The 24,438-nt window shown below is 41.9% G+C and overlaps 1 protein-coding gene across 8 annotated transcripts in view; it reads left to right on the top strand.

The window, feature by feature from the left end:
- Nucleotides 1–356: 356 nt before the first annotated feature.
- MTDH (metadherin) overlaps nt 357–24,438 on the top strand; it is an 82,746-nt gene continuing 58,664 nt past the window's right edge. For all 8 annotated transcript variants that reach the window (XM_009213395.4, XM_009213396.4, XM_003903000.5 and 5 more), the window contains exons 1-2: nt 357–1,097; nt 17,300–17,401. In XM_009213395.4, coding sequence (XP_009211659.1) covers nt 717–1,097; nt 17,300–17,401 — 483 coding nt within the window. In that variant the 5' untranslated portion in view covers nt 357–716. The remainder of the gene's footprint in view (nt 1,098–17,299; nt 17,402–24,438) is intronic.

Consider the following 24,438-nt stretch of genomic DNA (forward strand, 5'->3'; position numbering starts at 1 on the left):
ACAACACTCCAGAAAAAGGCATGAAGAGCCCTACACCTGCCAGGGCGACATTGACCTAGACCCGGTGACCCCGTTCCTAGCGCTGCAACCCTCCCCCCCTCGCCCCCTTCTTCACGAAGCCCCTCCCCTGTACTCATTCGTTGCGCCACGTCTCCTAACAGCGCCACCAGCCACCCCGCGGAGGCGTCCGCTAATTAACCCCTCCCAGCCTCTGGTCGATAGTCACGGGTCCTCAACGCCGCGTGTTAACCAGGCCCGAACCCACCACAGCCAACCTTCCCGGCCGCGCCTTTGCCCCACCCGACCCCGCCCGCCCCCACGTGACGCCCACGCCCCGCCCACTGGCGCCACGTGACCCACGGTAGGCCCCGCGCGCGGCGTGGATCGCGGCCCAAGCCGCCATTGTTCCGCCGAGGGAGGACAGCGGGGCCTGGCGCTGGCGCCTAGACGCCGCTTAGCGGCCGCCACTGGAGACACTCCCTCCCGCCTCCCGGGTCTCCTGGCGGCGGCGGAGTGAGGCTGACAGCGGGGAATCTGGGAGACCCCTCCGCCCTCCCCGCGGTGGCAGCGGCCGATCCCCGGCTCCAACGCGAGGGACGGCCGCGATGCGCTCGGCCTGAGGCTACCCGGCCCGGCCCTTCCTCGCTTCCCTTGACTATTCCACGGCGTCTCCGCGCCCCGGCGTCATCCTGCGAGTCCCTCTGACGGGAGGGAAGATGGCTGCACGGAGCTGGCAGGACGAGCTGGCCCAGCAGGCCGAGGAGGGCTCGGCCCGGCTGCGGGAAATGCTCTCGGTCGGCCTAGGCTTTCTGCGCACCGAGCTGGGCCTCGACCTGGGGCTGGAGCCGAAACGGTACCCTGGCTGGGTGATCCTGGTGGGCACGGGCGCGCTCGGGCTGCTGCTGCTGTTTCTGCTGGGCTACGGCTGGGCCGCGGCTTGCGCCGGCGCCCGCAAAAAGCGGAGGAGCCCGCCCCGCAAGCGGGAGGAGGCGGCGGCTGCGCCGGCTGCGGCCCCCGACGACCTGGCCTTGCTGAAGAATCTCCGGAGCGAGGAACAGAAGAAGAAGAACCGGAAGAAACTGTCCGAGAAGCCCAAAGTGAGTATGGGATGAGCGGCGGTAGAGAACGGGCGAAGGGCGGGCGTGGAGACCCTCGAGCTGGGGGGAGGCCGCGCCCCAGCCGTGAAGGGAAAAGAGTGCTTAGTCCAAAGCCGAGAGGCAGCTCTCCCAAGTGGAGCAGGCGGTGATTAGGGGGTCATGTTATTTGGGGAGTGGGGGAAACTCAGGAAGTATAGGATGGGTGGGGAAGCCCAGTTTCGAGGAAAGAAGTTAGGAGGTCTGAGGGGTCCATTCAGATAGGCGCCCAGAGGTCAAGCCATCTTTGGGAACCTTGACTGCTAGAATAGCACAGCATCCTTCCTTGAGGCCTGCAGAGGAGGCTGCATGTGGAGCGTCATGGGACCTTAAGGTGGTGTTGGGAAGTTGTGGAAAGCCTGCGCTCGGAAGACAGATGTCTGTCTCAAGTCACATTGAGACAGTAGCCAGTGGAGGAAGTACGGTGACCTAGAAATTCTGGGGCTTACACAGGATTAAAGGTGTCCAGGTCTAGACGCGCTTCCATTTTAGTTGGGACTGTTAAAGGGAAATGGTTGCCCACTCTTGTTCTGGCACATGTGGCCAACAGAGGCCGGAACGGGAGCAAGGCAAGAAGGGGTCGGTTACCTAATACGCTTTGAGGTGTATGGTCCTATGAGAAAGAGCTAAGGCGAGTTCAACGAACGAGTCTGTTGCACACTCTGTGGTGTGGTAGATTTGTGAAACAGAGTAAAGGGAGATGACAGGGCAGAATGGTGAAAGCTGAGAGAGGAATTCAGGCACCGATTTGCTGGGCCACGTGTGGAAGTCGCAGAGGGCATCACATCTGTCTTAGGCCTTCGTGTTGTACGTTTACATTCTTTATTGCCATTCCCATGGTTCTCCCATTATATCTTTAATAGTTTTATGTATTTTTTAAAATATTTTACATTTGAGCAAATTGAAATTATGGAGGGTATGCAGTTAGAAACAGCACCTAACCTATTTTTATATCCACCGAATTAAGTTCTTCGCCTTTTCAGTACAGTTCAGTAAGCCAGTACGAAGGCCCTACTATGTGAAATTTGCACTCTGGTGTTTGGAGGGCAGTGCAAGGTATACACATAGAGTCAATCTGGGAGACATATTCATAGCTAATTAGAATTTTGCATAGACTGATAGTTGTTAAAGAGGTTTGAACTGAGTGTTAGGTTTGGAGGGTAGGAGACATTTCACTGGAGGGCTTGAGGAAAGTTGTTGGAGGAAATGGGGTTTGAGTTCAAACTAACAAGAGTTTTGTTGGTAACAAACTCTAATCTCTAGATTACAGATGTGACAGGTCACAGTTAGTGCATTATGAGGCCTGGATAAGCCTTCACGTTTTGCCTGCTGATTAAGAAGATGCAAGATACATATGAAACCTGGAAAAGGCACAACTTTGTCAATGTAAATACTACCATACGTTAGGAGAGGAGAAAATAGAACTGGTTTGGAACATAAATAATTTAAACATTTGTGGAGACTATCAAGAATTACCAATTATCAAAGTAATGTTATGGTGAAAATAGAGAACCTTGCTCCAAGGTAAGGAAAGAAGGTGATCTTGAAAGAAACACATTCAGCACAAACCCATGTGGATGAAGCGCATTGTGAAAATTTCAAAACCCTATTTGGGACATCTAGAATTTCAGATAAACTTGAGTTGAGAGAGATGGGTGCTCCAATAACCCATCCGAAGTGCATTATAACACTCAAATGACTCATCTGAAGGAATATAGACTCCAGTGAATGCTTATACAGTACTGTGAAGAATGCTCGGTAGACTTAGGACTTACCCCTTCCTTTTCATCCGAGTTAAGGAAGTGGGGAGTAAATAAGTAAACCTAGCGTTAGCTTTGAGGAGTGGAGAATGGAAAGACTGTATGGCTGAATGTTAATTGGGTGAGAAAATATCCTTATTTACCAAATACTGAAGATGTATTCGAGAAGTTTAACATTTACAAAATTGGGACTTCAAGCTTTTGTGACTGAAACCCACAGTAAGAAATACATTTTACATTACACACATAAAACTGTTCTGTTTTTCTTTAATGTTCATGACCCACTAAATTCATTTCACATTTGACTGTGAGGCATGACCCACAGTTAAAAAAATGGCAGCTTTACAGGGCAAAGAAGTACAAGCTGCCATTTATTTAGGACTCATTAGATACCTTTAACTGAGCTAAGTATTGAAGAAAAGCAAGATACTACTTACAAATTGAAGGTGGTAAAAAGGAATACAATATTGGCATATCTCTCTGTGGCGGGGATACAAATGTAAAAGCTTGGTTTCTCCCCAGGGAGCTTTTTGTTTCAGTTGTGGAAAAATATATACTTAAGTTAATGATACAACTAGATGTGAACCCAGGTGGGCATGAAAGGCCTTATCACAGAAGCTGACTTTGAAAGTGGGTAGGAGTGCCCAGGAATTCGAGAACGACCTGGGCAATATAGTGAGACCTCATCTCTACAAAAAATTTTAAAAATTATCCCAGTGCGGTGGTGCGCACATGTAGTCCCAGCTATTCTGGAGGCTGAGGTTGGAGGATTGCTTGAGCCAGGAGGTGGAGGCTGCAGTGAGCCAATTCGAGGCCCTGTCTAAAAACGTGGGGGAAGGGAGGGCAGTAAGAGCAAGATAATGTGAGAGGCCTGAGAAACAATAAAAGCTCAGGATTGAAAGAAGACAACTCTGACAGCCTGACAGGAATGGGAAACTCTAAAATTGAGTAAGGCATTTCACCTTGCTCTATTCAGTGTATCTTGTTTACAAATTGAAAATCTTAGTTGAGTTAAAACACTGCAGGATTCTTCAAAGTGTTGTCCTTGGCTACTTGGATTGAGAGTCACCTTGAATGCTTGTGGAAATGCTTGGGCCAGGCGCAGTGGCTTATGCTTGTAATCCCAGCACTTTGGGAGGCACTGGTGGGAGGATCGCTTGAGCCCAGGAGTTTGATGCTGTAGTGAGCTATGATCAGGTGACTGCACTCCATCCTGGGGAACACAGCAAGACTCTGTCTTTTAAAAGAAAAAAAAAAAAAAAAAAAAGCTTGTAGATTCCTGATCTCTGATCTTTTCATTCCATTATTTTTAGGTTTTTCTTAAATCATTCCAAATTTTGCTGCTCCTGTTTTCAAATTTTTCATTTGTAAAGTAAATAGTGGCTAAATCTGTATTTACCTCAACCTGTTTATAAACAATTTCTGAAATTATTTTATCAATTTGTTTTTTATCCCCTAATAAAATCATGCCATAGATCTTTTAGGGTATGAATTACAGTTTGTTCCCTAATTGAAAGTGGGGGAGGGGGACACTTTTTACTGGGCTCAGTTCTTGGCATTTTTTCTTTTCTGCCCTACCCCATTCTTGGCATTTTTGGAAATAATTATATGTATTTTTCATGACATCTACCTCAAAGTCTGTATTGAATGGGGGCACTCAATAAGTATTTTTTCACTTGATTTTTAATCTGAGTAATGACTTAGATTGAAGTGAAGTCTGCGAAAACTGGTCTGTAACAATTGGCTTTGAATTCCGGAAGCACATAATTAGGATTAATATCAAAGAAAATTGTCTCTTTTTTTTTTTTTTTTTTTTTTTTGAGACGGTCTTGCTCTATTGCCCATGCTGGAGTGCAGTGGTGGTTATAGCTCTCATAGCTCACTACAGCCTCAAACTCCTGGCCTCAAGCCATCCTCCTCCCTTGGCCTCCCAAAATGTTGGGATTACAGGCATGAACAACCAGCTCAAAAATTTATTTTAGGGAACAAGTTATTTGCATATTAGTGTAGGAATGTTCATAAAGATTTGCTATAGTGTAATTTCCATATCTCTAAGCTCAATGAATAAAATAATTCCTTTTGTTTGCTACCAGATAGCCTTGCACAATGCTTGGGACCAGAAAAAAAAATAATTGTTGAATGCATAATATAGTAAGATATCGAACAAAAGTATTTATACATCGTACTCCTATTTTTCATGACTGGTAAATACCTATGTGAGCCCCTTTTTCTCTTTAAAGTGGAAAATGGCTGTTTGCCTCATCTGGCTATAATTTTGTGAGGTGAAGGACTGCCTATTTGATGACCCCATAAGATTATAATATTGTATTTTTACTATACCTTTTCTGTGTTTAGATACACAAACACCATTGTGTTACAGTTGCGACAGTATTCAGTACAGCAACATGCTGTACAGGTTTATAGCCTAGGTTTGTGTCAGTATACTGTGTGATGTTTGCACAAAGATGCATTTATCAGAATGTATTCTCCTCATTAAGCAATGTATGACTGTATTCTAATAGTATGCAGTGGTTTTTGTAGTCATTACTTCTGTTCCAGTTTCACTGCCACTGCCCTACTTTAGGACTTTATTACCTTTTGCTTAGACTATTCTAACATCCGGTTTTCCTGCTTCCAGTTTCTTTTTTGCCGATCTTTTCTACCCACTCATGCGAGTTGAGTCTTTTGAAGCCTAACCCTGATCATGTGACTTTGATGTTCACATCGTTTCAGTAGTTTCCCCATCACCTGCTGAACAAAATCCAAAATTCATGACATGGCACTCAAGTCTCTTCATGATCTAACCCTACCTTAGGCTTGTCTCTCACCGTTACTCCTAAGACGAAATAATTCTGCTTGGCTAGATTTCTGTGTCTCTTTATTATTATTTTCATTTTTGTTGTTGTTGTTTTTATTATTGTTGTTTTTGGAGACAAGAGTCTTCACTTTGTCCCAGGCTGGAGTGCAGTGGTGTGAACACAGCTCACTGCAGCCTCCACTTCCCGGGCTCAAGCAATCCTCCCGCCTCACCCCCTCAAGTAGTTGGGATTACAGATGCATGATACCACACCTGGTTATTTTTGTATTTTTTGTAGAGATGGAGTTTCACCATGTTGCCCAGGCATGGTCTCAAACTCCTGAGCTCGGGCAGTCCACTTGCCTTAGCCTCCCAAAGTACTGGGATTACAGGCATGAGCCACGGCCCCTGGACATTGTTTTTATCTATTAAAAGGCCCTTCTTTCTATCTGTCTACCAATTTTTTTTTTTTCTTTTTTTTGAGACGCAGTCTCACTGTGTCACCCAGGCTGGAGTGCAGTGGTGCGATCTCGGCTCACTGCAAACTCCGCCTCCCAGGTTCTCACCATTCTCCTGCCTCAGCCTCCTGAGTAGCTGGGACTACAGGTGCCCACCACCACACACCCAACTAATTTTTTGTATTTTTAGTGTAGATGGGGTTTCACCATGTTAGCCAGGATGGTCTCGATTTCCTGACCTCGTGATCTACCCACCTCGGCCTCCCAAAGTGCTGGGATAACAGGCATGAGCCACTGCGCCTGGCCAATTTCTTTTCTTATTTTTGTTTTTAAATTTCTTTTCAAGACAGCGTCTGGCTGTGTCAACCAGGCTGGAGTGCAGTGGCATAATCTTGGCTCACTGCAACCTGAACCTCCCAGGCTCAGGTTGACTCTCCCACTTCAGCCTCCTGAGTAGCTGGGACTAGACGCACACCACCATGCCCAGCTAATTTTTGTATTTTTTGTAGAGATGGGGTTTTGCCATGTTGCCTAGACTGGTCTTGAACTGCTGAGCTCAAGTACTCCGCCTGCCTAGGCCTCCCAAAGTGCTGGGATTGCAAGCATTAGCCACTGTGCCCTGCCTGTCTCTACCAATTTCCACCTGTTCTTCAAGGGCCAGCTGTAGTGCTGGTTCAACTGTAAAGCCTTCCCTAGCTCCTCAGCTAGAGTTATATATTGTAACACCTAGCATAATGTTTCGTGTTTAGTGGAAACTATGGAATTGCCTTTTTAAAAAATTATTTATTTATTTATTTTTTGAGCTGGGGTCTCACTCTGTCACCCAGGCTGGAGTGCAGTGGCGTGATCTTGGCTCACTGCAACCTCTGCCTTGCAGGCTCAAGTAATCCTTCCACCTCAGCCTCCGGAGTAGCTGGGATCACAGGCATGCACCACCACACCTGGCTATGCCATGTTTTTTGGATTAGAATGGTCTAATATCACCATTTCATGTGGTTCTGTCTAATAATCATTCTGCAAGTATCCAAGTGTCTGCCGATTACCCATATTAGGAGCACAAAACGCATTACTAGTGGTCACACACATAAAAGGTATGTTGTAAATAGTACTGGAACAGATCAGTGTAGTTGATTTTCTTTATCTGCAGAAATTCTGTAAAGTTCCCACTGAATTAGCAAGTACTAAACTAGTGCTTCTAGGGAAAATGCAAAGTTAGGTCCAAGCCTCTGGTCACAATATTTTCACCAATAGCATATACAATACATAGTCTTGTTTTATATGTGTTTCTGTTCACAGACATTTAATTTAGTTGATTCACATAATTGAACTCATGGCCAACAGCACTAGAACTCATGCCTGAACAGAGCTTATCTAATGCATTATTTTCTTTGTAAGGTATATCACAGCCTTCTTATGCTTAAGAATGCTAGGCAGCACTTCAGCACTACAGTTGGGGACCATTTTAAACAGCAAAATCACTAATGAAAAGCACCAAAAAAATGCAAAATATGTGGCACTAAATAGTCCTCAGAAAGGATCCTTATTTACAGTGATGAGAGCTGAAATAAGAAGGTGGAATCTTGACCTCAGCTGGGAATGTGCCTGTAGAGTGACTTTGCAGCTCTGTGCATGTGCATGTCCACAGATGACTGTGAAAGTGCCTCAAGCATTGATTTTGGAGTTACAAATAAATTTTAGTGAAAGGGTAAATTCACTAATACAGAATCCATTAATAATGGGGAACAACTGTATATTAGTCTCTATCTATATCTACACTGTTCTGTCATCTCCAGAACCTCATGTCTGCATGTATGCTTGATTTCTCTGATTGGGAGTCTGATATGTATCTCAAACTTTTTAAAAATTATCTCAAACTTTTAACATCTCCAAAACAGAACCTGTTATTTCTTGCCTTCTCCCAGTCTCCCCCATTTCTGTAAGTGGTAAAATACTCTACCATCCCTTCAGTTATTCAAGCGAAAAATAGAAGAATCATCCTTGATTCTAATCTTTTTCTCACCTCGTATCTTCCTCACCTTATATCTAACCCATCAGCAAAGTACCATCAATTTTATCTCTAAAATATATATTCAATCTGACTACTTTTTCTAGTGTCACCTTAGCTCCCCTAACCTGCAGCAGTAGCCTTCTTTTTACTGCATCCAGTCGTTTCTCAATGCACTAGTAATGAGATTTTTCAAAGCAAATCACCATGCTGCCTAAAACCAGCACTTAGTAACTTTTGCGTTTAAAATCCAAACCTCTTTCCATGGCCTCTATGGCCCAGCACCTGCTTGTCTTTTTAAGCTGAATTTGAGTGAGTTTCCTGTCATTTGCTATTCGGTTCTTCAGACTCTTTCACAACCCAGTGTCTTTACATGAGCTATTATTAACACTTTTGGAACAATCTTTCCCTCAGCCTTTAGTTTTCACCTTAAAAGTCACCTTCCATGAAAATCTTTTCCTGATCACCCTCTTTGAAATTTAGACATCCCTTTCTGTTTTCTGTCTCAACCCCTTAGATGTTTCCTTCATAGTGGTTATCACAGTTTGTACATTATTTGTTTACTTACCCATTTACTTTTTTGGGTTCTCTCCCTCCCCAGATTGTAAACCAGTGGCAAACTGCTTGGCATATAAGTGCCTTTGGTAATTATCTGTTGAACTGAAAGCTGAATGAAGTGGCTAAAATAACGTCTCAGTTAATTGGATAATCTGTCATTGAGCTAAATAAATTTGTCTCTTAATATATTCCCAATAGAATTGTGTTTTTTTATTCTTAGGTAATGGTTTTGCTGGTAATAATAAAAACAAATTGTATCACTTGCCACCTATAGAGTTTTCTTTTTTCCTTTAAGTCACTCTTTGTCAGTTTTAATTCTTAATAGAATAATCAGCCAGACACGGTGGCTTACTCCTGTAATCCCGGCACTTTGGGAGGCCAAGGCAGGCGGATCACCAGGTCAGGAGATTGAGACCATCCTGGCCAACATGGTGAAACCCCATCTCTACTAAAATCTACTAAAAATACAAAACTTAGCCAGGCGTGGTGGTGTGCACCTATAGTCCCAACTACTCAGGAGGCTGAGGCACGGGAATCACTTGAACCCGGGAGGCGGAGGTTGCAGTGAGCCAAGATCGTGCCACTGTACTCTAGCCTAGCGACAGAGTGAGACTCCGTCTCAAAAAAGAGAAAAAAAAGAAAAAAAGAATAATCATTTGCTCAAAAAATTCCAAATGATAGGTAAAACAAATATTCATGATTTTACAGAAGAAAAATCTTGAGATTCAGAAAAATTAACTGACTTATTCAAGGTCATAGAGCAAAGGAGTTTCAAAGGCAAAACAGTATCCTAATTTCTAGTCTAAGAACTTTGTTATTTCCACTATACCTCTCTGGTTTCGATGGCATGTTCCAGGATATTAAATTGTGTTCAGAGAACAAATTCAATTTTCCCAGTGAGTTATAGCTTTATTGCTTTTAAAATTTCAAGTCAGAAGTTTCTGCTGAAAATTATTATGACCTTACAAAAGCTCCAGAATTTTGGCTCCATTTGTTTGCTTATGTGACAGGATTTTTTCATCTTTTCTTTTCATTCTGCCAGAGGCCTAACAGAAAAGACCTTTTACAGTTCTGACAGAAAAGACCTTTAGTAGTTGTGCCCATCTTAGATACCAAGAACAGCAATAAACCCTATGAACATTAATTTTAGTTGTGCTTTGGCGTTATTGGTTAGTGTACTATTCGCAAGGCTGTAAAAGCCTTGAGAGTATTTTTAAATCATTATTCAAGCAAAATTCAGAGACATAAGTGAGGAATTGGTGTTATTTCATCAGTTTTAAAATGCACTTTTTTTTCTCTCCAGCTATATTAGTAGTTTTCAGACTGTTCCATGGAATGCCAGGCTTCCCAGAAGGCATCCATCAGAATCTCTTAGACGTCTTTCTTCTAAGAAAGAATTATACAGACGTGTATTTACTGTTTCACTTGTAGTTCTTATCATACCCATCAGATGTAAAATATTGAAAACCAATGCTTGTATTTAGTTTTTCAGAAATCATCTTTGGCATGTCTTGACCATGTGATAGTTATTATCATCTCCCCATCATCTCATAAAGGTAACCCTGAGCATCCCTGCTTCAGTCAACAAGGAGACAGTTTGGAATCCTGAGTTGAAATTTTGGCTGTTTAGAAAGCACAAGGATCTTTACCACTAAAGGAAATATCTCAGTATATAGTGAGGTTTTGCAAATTTGAACCATAGGTTATATTTGTAAGATTGTTCTCTCAGTTATTAAGAGTTTGAAATTGGGATTGAACTGTGTCTAAAGCTATGGTTTATGTGTATGTTTAGTTTGTGTAGTTGATATGTGCATAACATTTGGCAGGGGAAAAAGTTTTTACTTTAAAACAAACTGACAAGAAATTGTTCCATCTTGAATTGTGTAAGAATGTTTCACAACTAAAACAAACTTACCAAAACTAGGTCTTGTCCATTAAATGAGATAATGCATGTAATGTGTCTAGGAAGTACTTGGAAATTATTATTGTTAGACTATCTTATATTCTAACCTATCAGCTACAGTGATGCCTCTTCTGAATTTCCTAATTTCTTGCCTTTTATCTTTTTTTTTAAATTATACTTTAAGTTCTGGGATACATGTGCGGAATGTGCAGGTTTGTTACATAGGTATACATGTGCCGTGGTGATTTGCTGCACCCGTCAACCTGTCATCTAGGTTTTAAGCCCCGCATGCATTAGGTATTTGTCTTAATGCTCTCTTGCCTCTTATCTTTTTTATGATGAGGATAATATATATATACTATGCCTCCTGTATGCTCAGTATCACTTTTAGCCAGTAAAATTGAGATTCTGGCCACGCACAGTTGCTCACACCTGTAATCTCAGCATTTTAGGAGGCCAAGGCAGGCAGATTGCTTGAGCTCAGGAGTTTGACACTAGCCTGGGCAACATGGCAAAACCCTGTCTCTACAAAAAATTAACTGGGCATGGTAGTGTGCTCCTATAGTCCCAGCTACTTGGGAGGCTGAGGTGGGAAGATGGCTTGAGCCTGGCAAGCAGAGGTCGCAGTGAGCCCAGCCGAGATCACATACCACTGCACTCCAGCCTGGGTAACGGAGCCAGATCCTGTCTCAAAAAAAAAAAAAAAAATGACTTTCCAGTGTTTGTCCAGGGTGAAACACATTTGGGATCTCTATCCTGGTCTCTCAGCTTGCTTTCAAAACCCGTACTCTTGAGAGTGTGAGGAAGAGTATACGTTTTGTTTTGTACTTTACTATGTGTTATTGTATACCTGTCTTCCTTTACTAGGTTCTAAGCTTGAGCGCAGGCATTGAGCCTTACTTGTCTTTGTTTCAAGGTGCTAGGGTTCTACTGTCACTCTACTGAGTGAGTATTATGTAATTTTCTTAGAAAACAGCAGCTTTTTAAAAAGAAAGATAGCATTACAATGCTTCTAGAGCAAGCCTGGACTATTTTAAACCTCTGAGATAATATATTTGCTTATTATTTTTAATCCATTAACTTCCCAAAAGAATTTGCATCTGGAGCATTGGACTTGATGGATGCCTGTCCAGGCCCTTTTGACCACCAGGACTTAACATTTATCTGAGCTTGTTAATATAAAAAATGGCCCAAATGCTTGAATGTGGGAATAAAGGACATAGGCCATCATAGCTTTGGAGAGAAAAGGATATTAGAACAGAAGATGGGCCAGGTGCAGTGGCTTATATCTGTAATCCTAGCACTTGGGGAGGCCAAAGTGGGAGGATTGCTTGAGCCCAGGAGTTCAAGACCAGCCTGGGCAATATAGCAAGACCTCATCTCTACCAAAAATTTAAGAAAAATTTTAAAAAGAAGGGAAAAACTGTTTCTGGAGAAGTATGCTTTCCCATGCTCTGTCATTTGGTGTAATTCTAACAAGAAATTTGTAAGACAAAATACATATTTTTCTCATATTTACAAATGATGAAATCAAGGGTTAAGTGAAAGAAAATGCGTAAAATCACAGTAATTAAATATGAAAGCCTTAATCCCAGGTTTGTCAAACTCCAAAGCCCATGGTCTTCTCATATTCCATTTTTTGGAGGAAGTTGGTAGACTGCCCTTCTAGTTTCTAAACCTAAGAAGTGTCTAGGTCATTTGAATAATGATCTTTACATGTTGTGGCTAGAAATATAGTTTACATAACTAAGGGTTCTATGTGATTTCATTTTAGCAGTCAGTGTTAAACCTTATATATGCTTACCTCAGATACAGGTTCTTTTGCAAGTTGGAATCAGTTTTAACAAGTGAGGAGTGCTGAAATGAAATCTGTTATTAAGCATACTTTTTTTTTTTTTTTTTTTTTTGAGACGGAGACTCGTTCTGTCGCCAGGCTGGAGTGTAGTGGCACGATCTCGGCTCACTGCAACCTCAGCGTCCCAGGTTCAAGTGATTCTCCTGCCTCAGCCTCCTGAGTCTGGGACTACAGGCGCGTGCCACCACGCCCAGCTAATTTTTGTCTTTTTAGTAGAGACGGGGTTTCACCATGTTGGCCAGGGTGGTCTCAATCTCTTGACCTCGTGATTCGCCCGCCTTGGCCTCCCAAAGTGCTGGGATTACAGGCGTGAGCCACCGCACCCGGCCTGTTAAGCATACTTCTTATTCAGAACGTTAAAACTCCTTGAGGCAGAAACTCTTTTCATATGTCCTTGTTCCTACAGTCCTTAGCCTAATGCCTGGTACTTGAGTACCAGGAATTGAGGCCAGGTGCGGTGCCTCACACCTGTAATCCCAGCACTTTGGGAGGCTGGGACAGGCGGGTCACTTGAGGCCAGGAGTTCTAGACCAGCCTGGGAAGCATGGCGGAATCTGCTCTCTACCAGAAATACAAAAATTAGCCAAGCATGATGGCATGTGCCTAATGCTGAGACATGGGAATCACTTGAACCCGGGAGGTAGAGGCTGCAGTGAGCCAAGGTCATGCCACTACACTCCAGCCTGGGCGACAGAGCAAGACTGTGTCTCAAAAAAAAAAAAAAAATTATGGAATTGTATAAAATTAATAAATTGAAGATTGACTAGCATTAACAATTTTATATCCTTGAAATCAAGAATCATGAAATAAGTTCCTTCTCTTCTGCTATGTGGCCCCCTCTTCCATTCCATTTTCCCGTTATATATAGATAGCCTCATTCCGATTTACTACCACCCCTGCCAGCACATACTGGCTCTTTCATGTATGAAACTGTTCTTTCATGCATGCGTTTTGAAAAAAGAAAGATCCAGGTGTGGGGGGTCAAAGAAAATTATAACAATAAGATAAACATGGTGATGTCTACAAGGAGTTTATCCATCTAAAAAAATGATTCTCTCATTTTTCTGTTACTGGTTGATTTTCAACAAGTTTGAAAGACATCTGTAGTCTAATTTAAAACATAGATTGTAAGCTATATATGAAATTAACTTTGATTGGCTCTGGTGGGGAAGACCTTAAAGTTCTTGAGAGAACTTTAAACTGGGGTACAATGAGAGGCTCATGTAATTGCTAATCTGTAGAAAGCCACCATATAAAAGTTCCATGATCAGAGAAAACTACCTTTTTTTTTTGTTTTTTATTTTTTTTCTTTTGTTGAGACAGGGTCTCACTTTGTTGCCCAGGCTAGAGTGCCATGGTTCAGTCACAGCTCACTGCAGCCTTGACCTGCCAGGCTGAAGTGATCCTCCTGTCTCAGTCCCTCGAGTAGCTGGGACTACGGGGGCATGCCACCACACCTGGCTAATTTTTTAAATTATTTTTTGTAGAGAAAGAGTCTCTGTGTTACCCAGGCTGGTCTCGAACTTCTGAGCTCTTGCTAATCCTCTTGCCTTGGCCTCCAGAAGTGCGAGAATTACAGCCATGAGCCACTGCACCTGACCAACAGTACTTTTATATAAAACCCATATTGACAATCACAAGGGTAGAAACATTGGATTTGAAGTTTTGGTTTGTAATTAGTTACTATTCATGTAAGTAGAGGTATATAATATGCTCCCATTTAGGGATTTGCTAATTTAAATATGATTAGTGATTTTCCAGGGCAAGGCCTTCTCAACCAGCTGTTGGCAAAATAAAAGGACACACTGGCTGTGCTGTATGAAGGAGAACCACCTTAGTGTATTCTTTTTTTTTTTTTTTTTTCTTTTGAGACGGAGTCTCGCTCTGTCGCCCAGGCTGGAGTGCAGTGGCCGGATCTCAGCTCACTGCAAGCTCCGCCTCCCGGGTTCACGCCATTCTCCGGCCTCAGCCTCCCGAGTAGCTGGGACTACAGGCGCCTGCCACCTCGCCCAGCTAGTTTTTTGTATTTCTTAATAGAGACGGGGTTTCACCGTGTTAGCCAGGATGGTCTCAATCTCCCGACCTCGTGATCCGCCCGTCTCGGCCTCCCAAAGTGCTGGGATTACAGGCTTGAGCCACCGCGCCCGGCCTAGTGTATTCTTTTTTCCAGCAACCCAAGAATTACATTGACTTTACTTTTGTGATAGGAGGCTTATTGTTTCATGGCATCAGGCATGTGTGAGAAGTTGCTGATGACTTCTGGAATCCCAGTAATGATGAAAGCTATATAAATTCTAAGAGTTTAGTAGAAAATTGGGAGATCTACACAGGTCAGAGAGAACAGCTGCAGTTAGAGCTATTATGTAGGTTGATGTTGCCAAGAAGGAACTAAAATTGGCACAGATAGGAACGTGTGAGCACCTTTGGCTTGCTGATCATTTCAGAGCCTATGGAAATGGGAACTGAGTGTTCCTGAATCTATGGGAATGCAGTTGGTCACTTTCAGACTTTGTTGTTTGAAAGAAAAGAATGTTTCATATTTCATTTGGGAGGCTACATCAATATCGTTTGCAATTGGTCTCAAATAAATGGCATTGAACTTGTTGGTGAGTTTTTAAGACAGTTTTTGACCGCATAATTTCTTATCTTCCTAGTATTTGGTAAATAAATCCCAATGACTCAGTGTCATTTAAATGAGTGAAATGGAGGTGGTTTATGGCAGTATATAAGTGATTATGATGGAGAGTTTCCTGAAGGGATTAGTTAAATGAAGTTTAGCCGATGTAAGTTTTGTGAGTTGCCAGTTGAAGAGATGGGAGACTATGAAATTGAAGCTGCAAGATTGTTCAGTTGGTGTAAGTCTTACATGGAAAAGTGTGGCCACAGGAAAGTCAGAAAAGGCAAGTTTGGCCAGAGAAGATAGTGTGAACTAAAAGTAGCGTATAAGAATAAGATGAGGATATTAGAAAGTAAAATTAAACGAAGTTTTGTATTCCTAATGTAGATACGGCCCTAAGTCCACATTTCATTCTGAGGTTTCTTACCTTTGCCCACATATACATAAATACACAGAAGAGAGATTAGAAGAGGCAACATTAGAAGTGGCAAGACAGCATAGAAGAAAGCAAGCCAAATCAAGAGTGAGAAAACCTGGTTTTAGCATTAGCTGTCTGACTTTAACAAGTTGATTCAGACCCAGCAGATTAAATTTGGGTTAATTAGGAATTTAACCAGCTAAAAGACAGCTTTTGTTTTGATTTTCTGCCACAGATCTTTGTAAAGCCTACAAATTGGATTTGAGAATATGAATGGTCTCCTTTTCCAACTTTGTAGCCCTGATCATTGTTAACAATTGCATGTTAAGTCATATTATAGAAATTTTGAACACTTTGTATTGTTTTCTTGAGTATAGCTCTGCCGTAATGAGTAGGTAGCTGGTAAAAGTGTGTTCTGCAAAAACTGAAAATAAAGCCATTGAAACAAGTATATTGACTGACTTACGTGTTGAATTTGAGGGGCCTGCACAAGTGAAAAAATGTAGGATCCAGAAAGATGGTTAGAGTACAGATACCTCGGCCCCATTCTCCCAACTTCTCAGTCTGGTGATGGGGCTCAGAAATTATTATTTGAAAAGTAAAAAAAGAGGCTGGGCACGGTGGCTCACGCCTGTAATCCCAGCACTCTGAGAGGCCGAGGCGGGTGGATCACCTGAGGTCAGGAGTTCACGACCAGCCTGACCAGCATGGTGAAACCCCGTCTCTACTAAAAATACAAAAATTAGCCGGACGTGGTGGCTTGTGCCTGTAATCCCAGCTACTTGGGAGGCTGAGGTAGGAGAATCGCTTGAAACTGGGAGGCAGAGGTTGCAGTGAGCCGAGATTGCACCTTTGCACTCCAGCCTGGGCAACAAGAGCGAAACTCCGTCTCAAAAAAAAAAGTAAAAAAAGAATGATTCTGGTTAAAAGCCAGATTTGGAAATCACAGACTTGAGTCTACTCATGAGCATCTCTAAGTGCTATCTGTCATTTTATTTTAGGAATGTTAGGAAAGCTTCTGTATCCTTTTTTAGGCTGTGGCAATGGGTTGGAAAGCTTCTTACTCCCAGAACAGTAGAGCCATGAAATTACAGAATTAGAGGTTCCGTTAGAGATTGCCTAACATTCATTTGTTTATGTATCATCTATGGCTGCTTTTATGCTACAATGGAGGAATTATGTAGTTGCAACAAAGACATATGGGCCAAAAAAATAAAAATAAAGAACAAAGGCATATGGCCCTTAAAACCTAAAATAGTTTCTATTTTGTTTTGTTTTTGCTGAGGACTGTTGATGACAATCAGTAAAATATTTTTTTTTCCTGAACTTTATTTTGCCATACAGTCTGATTATGTTTGTAAATAAAATATTTTCTATTTGGCTGTTTACAGAACAAGTTTGCTGACTTTCGAGTAGATCATACCTGTCACTTCATAAGCCTCAGAGACGAGTGAAATATTCCGAGATTACACAGTTAATTGGTGGTCAAATTGCAAACAGTTTCATTCTCCTTTTAACTGTCTCCATTCCATTATTTTTGTTACAGGGACTGATACCTTGGTGAGATAAGAAAATTTGTGGTACAGAATTTTGCTTATGAATGTTACACATATATATGTGAAAACATTAGGGACAATAATCTACCAACTCTTAGATAACATTGGTGTACAAAAAGTTTTTAAATTTAGGTACAGAGGTAGGATTTGATTGTAGTATATATGGTTTCCTGCATATAAATCTTTGCATCAATCTGCTAAGCAGTTGGATAATATGATACTTTTTGTTGCCTGTGCAGCCAAATGGGCGGACTGTTGAATTGGCTGAGGGTGAAGCTGTTCGAACACCTCAAAGTGTAACAGCAAAGCAGCCACCAGAGATTGACAAGAAAAATGAAAAGGTAAGTTTGGGAGCATATGAAATTATATGCAAGGCTCTTAATAGAATGACATAAAAGGATGATGCTTTTCTGTTTCATAAGATTGTATGTATACCCCTCATTTAAAGAAAACTCTGAAAAGCTGAATTAACCATAGTGGATGGGTGGTAAAAGTTTAACTGAGTTGTTTTTGTTTTTTTAAAGGAAAGTTGTATCACCAAATATTTTAAACATTGCTGTGGCAATACTAAATATTCATTATGTCAAAAACAATTCATTCACAACTTGAACATCTTGTGTAAGTTTCCAGATACATAACATATGTACCCTTTATTCAAAAACAGAACTGTGGAATTGTGTTACCTTTGTTAATAGGGCACATCTAGCATGAAAACCTTAGCACAATCGTTCAGTGGTGTTTAGTGTTGAAATAGATTTCTGTTGTGTTGGAAACATAATTGTCTGCTTACTAGACATAGATTAACTTCATTTAATAAAAGAAAATGTGGGCCTGGTGCTATATCTCATGCCTGTAATCCTAGCACTTTGGTAGGCCGAAGCGGGTAGATTGCTTGAGCCCGTGAGTTTGAGACCAGCCTGGGCAACATGGCAAAACTTTGTCATTACAGAAAATATGAAAATTAGCCAGGCATGGTGGTACATACCTGTAGTCCTAGCTACTCAGCAGGCTGAGGTGGGAGGATCAGTTTCAGAGAGCCAAGATTGTGCTAATCCACTCCAGCCTGGGCACCCGAGACCCTGTCTCAAAAAGAAAAAAGATATAGCTATAGATTTCATTTGGATGTGAAATTTTCCAAGTAAGGCAATCTATCATACCACGTAAATGGTACATTCCTGGGATTTTATTAATTTTCCAGTTGCTTGGGGTCAGAACTGACTCATTTTTACTTAATCTAGCTTGGAAGTAGGCAAAATGAATAAGAAGTTCTTAACAGTAGTTCCTTCTACTGTGAGAAAAAGACTTTTCATTCAGTTCCCTTTTGTACATTGAATTACCCTCCCTTTCCTTTTTTTTTTTTTTTTTTTTAATGTAGAGACAGGGGTCTCACTGTGTTGCCCACACAACATAGTCTTGAACTGCTAAGCTCAAGTGATCCTTCTGCCTCGGCCTCCCAAAATGCTGGGATTACAGGCATGAGGCACCACATCCAGCGCCCCTCCCTCCTTTTTAAAAAAATCCTGTCTATGCATAGCTGCTTTTCAGGAAAAAAAAAAAATGAGACAGTCACCAATAGGTAAGCGGTTTCTAGGAACCACAGTGCAGCAACTCTAGCTTCTTGGAATAGTGGTATGAAATGGTTACTACCGGCTGGGTGCAGTGGCTCACGCCTGTAATCCCAGCACTTTGGGAGCCCGAGGTGGGCGGATCACCTGAGGTCCGGAGTTTGAGACCAGCCTGGCCAACATGATGAAACCCCGTCTCTGCAAAAACAACAAAAATTAGCTGGGTGTGGTGGCACATGCCTGTAATCCCAGCTACTCGGGAGGCTGAGGTAGGGGAATGGCTTGAATCCGAGAGATGGAGCTTGCAGTGAGCAAGGATTGTGCCACTGCACACCAGCCAGGGCGACAGAGCGAGACTCTGTCCCCCCCCAAAAAAAGAAAAAGACATGGTTGCTACAGTGTCTTAATGCTTCCGATTTCAAAATGTCTTTGAAGAAGTGGTTTAGCCACCAAGACAACTGCCGGCAGAATGGCTTAAAATGAAGGATAGTTTTGGGAAATAATTAAATTTATGTCTGACTTTGTGTTTGGCAGAAAAGTAATGACTTGTGTTAACAAGTAAGCATGTAACGTAAGGAGTGTGAGTTTATAGAGTGACTAGCTGATATGCCCAATATAGATTTACACATCTCTGACCTAGTGTTTTCTTTTTTCTGGGCTTTCTCTCTATTAGTGAATAATGTATACTTACTCCTGCTTCTACTCCCTGAATTACCCTGAAAATTTTGTAGTTGCAGTAATTAAGAAACTACCATTAACTTCTTAGTGATTAATTTATATAAATTGAATGTGACAGGGTATAAAATCACAGCTTAAAGTTTATAATCATTACTTTGAAATGTCTTGTGGTGGGAAATAATTATAATAGTTGACATTTACTTACTTAAGTATAATCTGGCAGGCACCATGCAAGGTGAAGTATGTTTGTATGTATAAATATATTTACATATCTAGTAGGGACAGCTTATTGAGTACTTACTAGATATACTTTTAAGACTTTATAGTTGTTAAAAAATAATCTATAGATATTTCCTTATTTTCACAAGGGCTCTGAGGTGATGGTACTATATCCATCTTACAAATGAGAAACCTGAGGCTTATGTTACCTGAGCTATTGAAAGTATAGTCAGTTCTAACCCAGATCTATCTGACTTCAAAGTCTTTACTTTTTACTGCCTTACATTATTTCTGATGCTCTCAGAAACTCTGCCAGGCAGATAGTTATAGCCCCATTTTACAGATAAGGGCTCAAGTGCCTAGAGAAATTTTGTGATTTAATTAATTTGATACAGTTGGCCAGGCACAATGGCTCAAGCCTGTAATCCCAGCATTTTGGGAGGCTGAGTCGGGCAGATCACCTGAGGTCAGGAGTTTGAGACCAGCCTGGTCAACATGGTGAAGCCCTGTCTCTGCTGAAAATACAAAAATTAGCCAGGTATGGTGGCATGTGCCTCTAGTCCCAACTACTCAGGGGGCTGAGGCAGAAGAATCACTTGAACACAGGAGGTGGAGGTTGTAGGGAGCTGAGATCATGCCATTGCACTCCAGCCTGGGCGAGAGAGTAAGATTCCGTCTCAAAAAAAAAAAAAAAAAAAAATGGATGCAATTTCTGGACGAGGATCTGAACCCAGCTTATTCTGATTCCAAAAACTTCTTTTTGTCATTTAGCAGTGCCACCTTTCAGTTGCTGTTGCTTTTTCAGTACAAAGTTTCTACCTTTGGTTTCTTGCCTATGCTGTTTAACTTTTCAAATAATAATAAATGCTACAGCTCATGGCTAGTGTTCTGTTTTTGCCATCCAGTTTTGCATTTCGAATTTGTGCTTTTTAACTTGGTTAGGTCTAGGTAACTCAGTTAATTTTTTATGGTATTGCACTATGTGTGTATTGCACTTTGTGTTTTAAATAGGTGGTGTTTTTTAGACTTATTTTCTTTCTTCCTTTCCTTTCCTTTCCTTTCCTTTCCTTTCCTTTCCTTTCCTTTCTTTTCTTTTCCTGCCTTTTTTCCTTTCCTTTCTTTCCTTTCTTTTTTTTCTTTCCTTTCTTTGTTCTGTCATTCTTGTTGCCCAGGCTGGAGTGCAGTGGCACAGTCTCAGCTCACTGCAACCTCTGCCTCCCAGCTCAAGCAATTCTCCTGCCTCAGCCTCCTGAGCAGCTGGGATTACAGGCACGCACCACCACGCCCAGCTATTTTTTGTATTTTTAGTAGACACGGGGTTTCACCACGTTGACCAGGCTGGTCACGAACTTCTGACCTCAGGTGATCCGCCCACCTCGGCCTCCCAAAGTGCTAGGATTACAGGCATGAGCCATCGCACCCGGCCTACCTTTCCTTATAAAGAAATACATCTTAGATGTTTTTTTTTTTTTTTTTTTTTTGAAACGGAGTCTCGCTCTGTCACCCAAGCTGGCATTCTCCTGCCTCAGCCTCCCGAGTAGCTGGGACTACAGGCGTCCGCCACCTCGCCCGGCTAGTTTTTTGTATTTTTTTAGTAGAGACGGGGTTTCACCATGTTAGCCAGGATGGTCTCGATCTCCTGACCTTGTGATCCGCCCGTCTCGGCCTCCCAAAGTGCTGGGATTACAGGCTTGAGCCACCGCGCCCGGCACATCTTAGATCTTATACACCTTAATATATATTATCATATTTTTGTTTTTGCTCTCTGAACTATATCTTGGGCACTTTGAGAAGTACAATTTTTGTCTGTAGAGTAGTTGTACTCTTAAGCTGTGATATTGATTACCTTGCCGTATCACTTGAGTAAGCCTTGTAGATAAAAGTTTGCCTAGAAACTGTATATGACAAGATCTTAGGTCTGTAAAGCAGGTTAAACTGCCATAGTTTTCTAGGTCTTTATTTGGGTTTGAAGGTCAGTGTTTCATTAGAACTAGTTTCTAGTAGAGTACACGTAGGACCATTAGCCAAACTGAATGCATTGTGCTAATAGATGCTAAAGGTAATAAAAATGTAAAATGTACTTACCCTCAGATTACAGTCTAGTTAAGGAAAGGCAAGCAAAGAGAGATATCTAGTAATATAAGGCATTAAGTGCTGCGTGTTCAGGGGAGAAAGGTTATCCTACTTGGGTAGCCAGAGAAGATTGACTTAATTAATCTCTGTAAGTATAGGAATGATATTTCAGTAAGTAGGCATGGGGAGACAAGTTTTAGAAGGGAAGAGAAGCAAATGAACACAACCTGACATTATTTAGATTAAACAAATGGACATATTCAGACATAAGGGGAAGCCTTAGTCAAGTTTGACTGGTCAAGATAGGGTAGGCATATGATAAAAACTTAGAAATATTCAACTGGCAGCAACATTGATGATTAATGAATCAGTTTTGCATCTCTGATTGTAAAGGTCTTAATGTAGAAATATAAAGATTGCTAGTGAGAGAAACAACGGAAACAGAATGTGTGAACTTTCGTCACCACCAAATTGTTAGGATGAAGTCAGTGATATCCACTGAACCCTGATATCATTTGTTACAAGTATTAATAAGGTCTTACATTTTTATGATGCTACACAATATACAAAATATTTGTACAAAACATTTTCACATCTCTTAATCCTGATGAACAACTCTGAGGACATTATCATTTCTTTTACGTAGCTCAATAAAGAGTTTTGTGAATTGTCCAGGATCACATAGCTGATAAGTAACACTCCTTCAGTTTCTCTAAGGCAGCAATTTTTGAAGCATGGTCAATGAACCCCTAGAAAGGGGCCCTAGGGGCAAAACTATTTTCATAATAATTAAGACATTATTTGCCTTTTTAACTATGTTGATGCTTGCACTGATGGTACAAAAGCAATAATGGGTAAAACTGCTGGCTCCTTATCATGAACCAAGACAGTGGCACCAAACTTCCACTTATTGTATTCTTGTTTTGGTTTGTTTTTGAGACAGTCTCACTCTGTCGCCCAGATTGGAGTGCAGTGGCACAATCTCACTCACTGCAGCCTCCGCCTCCCAGGTTCAAGCAATTCTCCTGCCACAGTTTCCTGAGTAGCTGGAATTACAGGTGCCCGCCACTACCCCCGGCTAATTCTTGTATTTTTAGTAGAGACGGGGTTTCACCATGTTGGTCTTGAACCCCTGACCTCAGGTGATCCATCTGCCTCTGCCTCCCAAAGTGCTGGGATTATAGGTGTGAGCCACCACGCCCTGCCATTTTGTTTTGTTTGAAGAGACTCTCACTCTGTTACCCAGCCTGGAGTGCAGTGGCACAGTCATGCTCACTGTAGCCTCAACCTCCCAGGCTTAAGCAATCCTTCTGTCTCATCTTCCCAAGTAGCTGGGACTGCAGATGCACACTACCATGTGCCCAGCTAATTTTTTGTAGAGACAGCATGCCTCCCAGGTTCAAGCAATTCTCCTGACTCAGCCTCCCGAGTAGCTGGGATTACAGGCGCCCACCATCACGCCCACCTAATTTTTGTATTTTTAGTAGAGATGGGATTTCACCGTGTTGGCCAGGCTGGTCTCGAACTCCTGACCTCAAATGGTGTGCCTGCCTCAGCCTCCCAAAGTGCTAGGATTACAGGCATGAGCCACCACGCCCGGCCGTAGATCTTCCAAAATGTTAAAACATTCCATTAAACAACATATATTTTTTAAAATTACATTTGTTAATATACCAACTAACGTCACCAGAAATTCCTTACGTACCGGTAGGTTGTCAAGCTCATGGTAGCAGACACAAATTTTCCAAATTTCTTTTTTTTTTTCTCTTTAATATAGAGACAGGATCTCGCTATGTTGCCCAGGCTGGTCTTGAACTTATGGGCTCAAGCAATCCTTTTGCCTTGGCCTCCCAAAGTGATGGAATTACAGGTGTGAGCTACTGCACCAGCAAATTTTTCAGATTTCTAATTTTCACTTGCCAACAAAGTCATGTTATCATTTGCAACGAGTACTATCAGCTTCCTTTAAGTGATAAGATAGCCTTGTTCATTTTTGAGAAAATGTCTGCAAATACACAAGTCTGAATAATCACGGCTTGTCTATCAGTCATTCTTTCAAGCCAAAAAGGAATAATATGAGTAAGTGGCTAATTTGGCACACAAGCCATTGCATAAGTGTTTTTCCTCAAGACAATCATCAATCTTCATTTTGCAGCATACTTTATGCATATATTCCATTTAATCACACAGAATAATTAAAAAGCCTGTGTTTAAGAATTGAGATTTAATGAAGTTAATAATAATTTTTGCTGCTTCATTAAGGACACGCAAGTGAAACTAGCATTTTTTTTTTTAACTGTTGAGTAGATGGCAGTAAAGAATACAATGATATGCCTGTGATCCAGCACTCTGGGAGGCCAAGGCAGGTGGATTGCTTTGAGCTCAGGAGTTCAAGAGCAGCCTGGGCAACATAGTGACAGAGTGAGACTCCGTCTCAAAAATAAAAAATAAAAATAAATGCCTGAAACTGGATAATTTATAAAGAAAAGAGGGTTCAATTGTCTCACGGTACCACAGGCTATACAGGAAGCATAGCAGCATCTGCTTCTCAGGAGGCCTCTAGGAGCAACCCATGGTAGAAGGCAAAGCATGAGCTCTCTCTGTTGCCCAGGCTGGAGTGCAGTGGTGCGATCTCAGCTCACTGCAACCTCCACCGCCTGGGTTCAAGCGATTCTCCTGCCTCAGCCTCCCGAGTAGCTGGGATTACAGGTGCCCACCACCACGCCTGGCTAATTTTTTTGTATTTCTAGTAGAGACAGGGTTTCACCATGTTGGCCAGGCTGGTCTTGAGCTCCTGACTTCAGGTGATCCTCGTGTCTCGGCCTCCCAAAGTGTTGGGATTA

This window comes from Papio anubis, chromosome 8, assembly GCF_008728515.1.
Source record: "Papio anubis isolate 15944 chromosome 8, Panubis1.0, whole genome shotgun sequence".
NCBI lineage: Eukaryota > Metazoa > Chordata > Mammalia > Primates > Cercopithecidae > Papio > Papio anubis.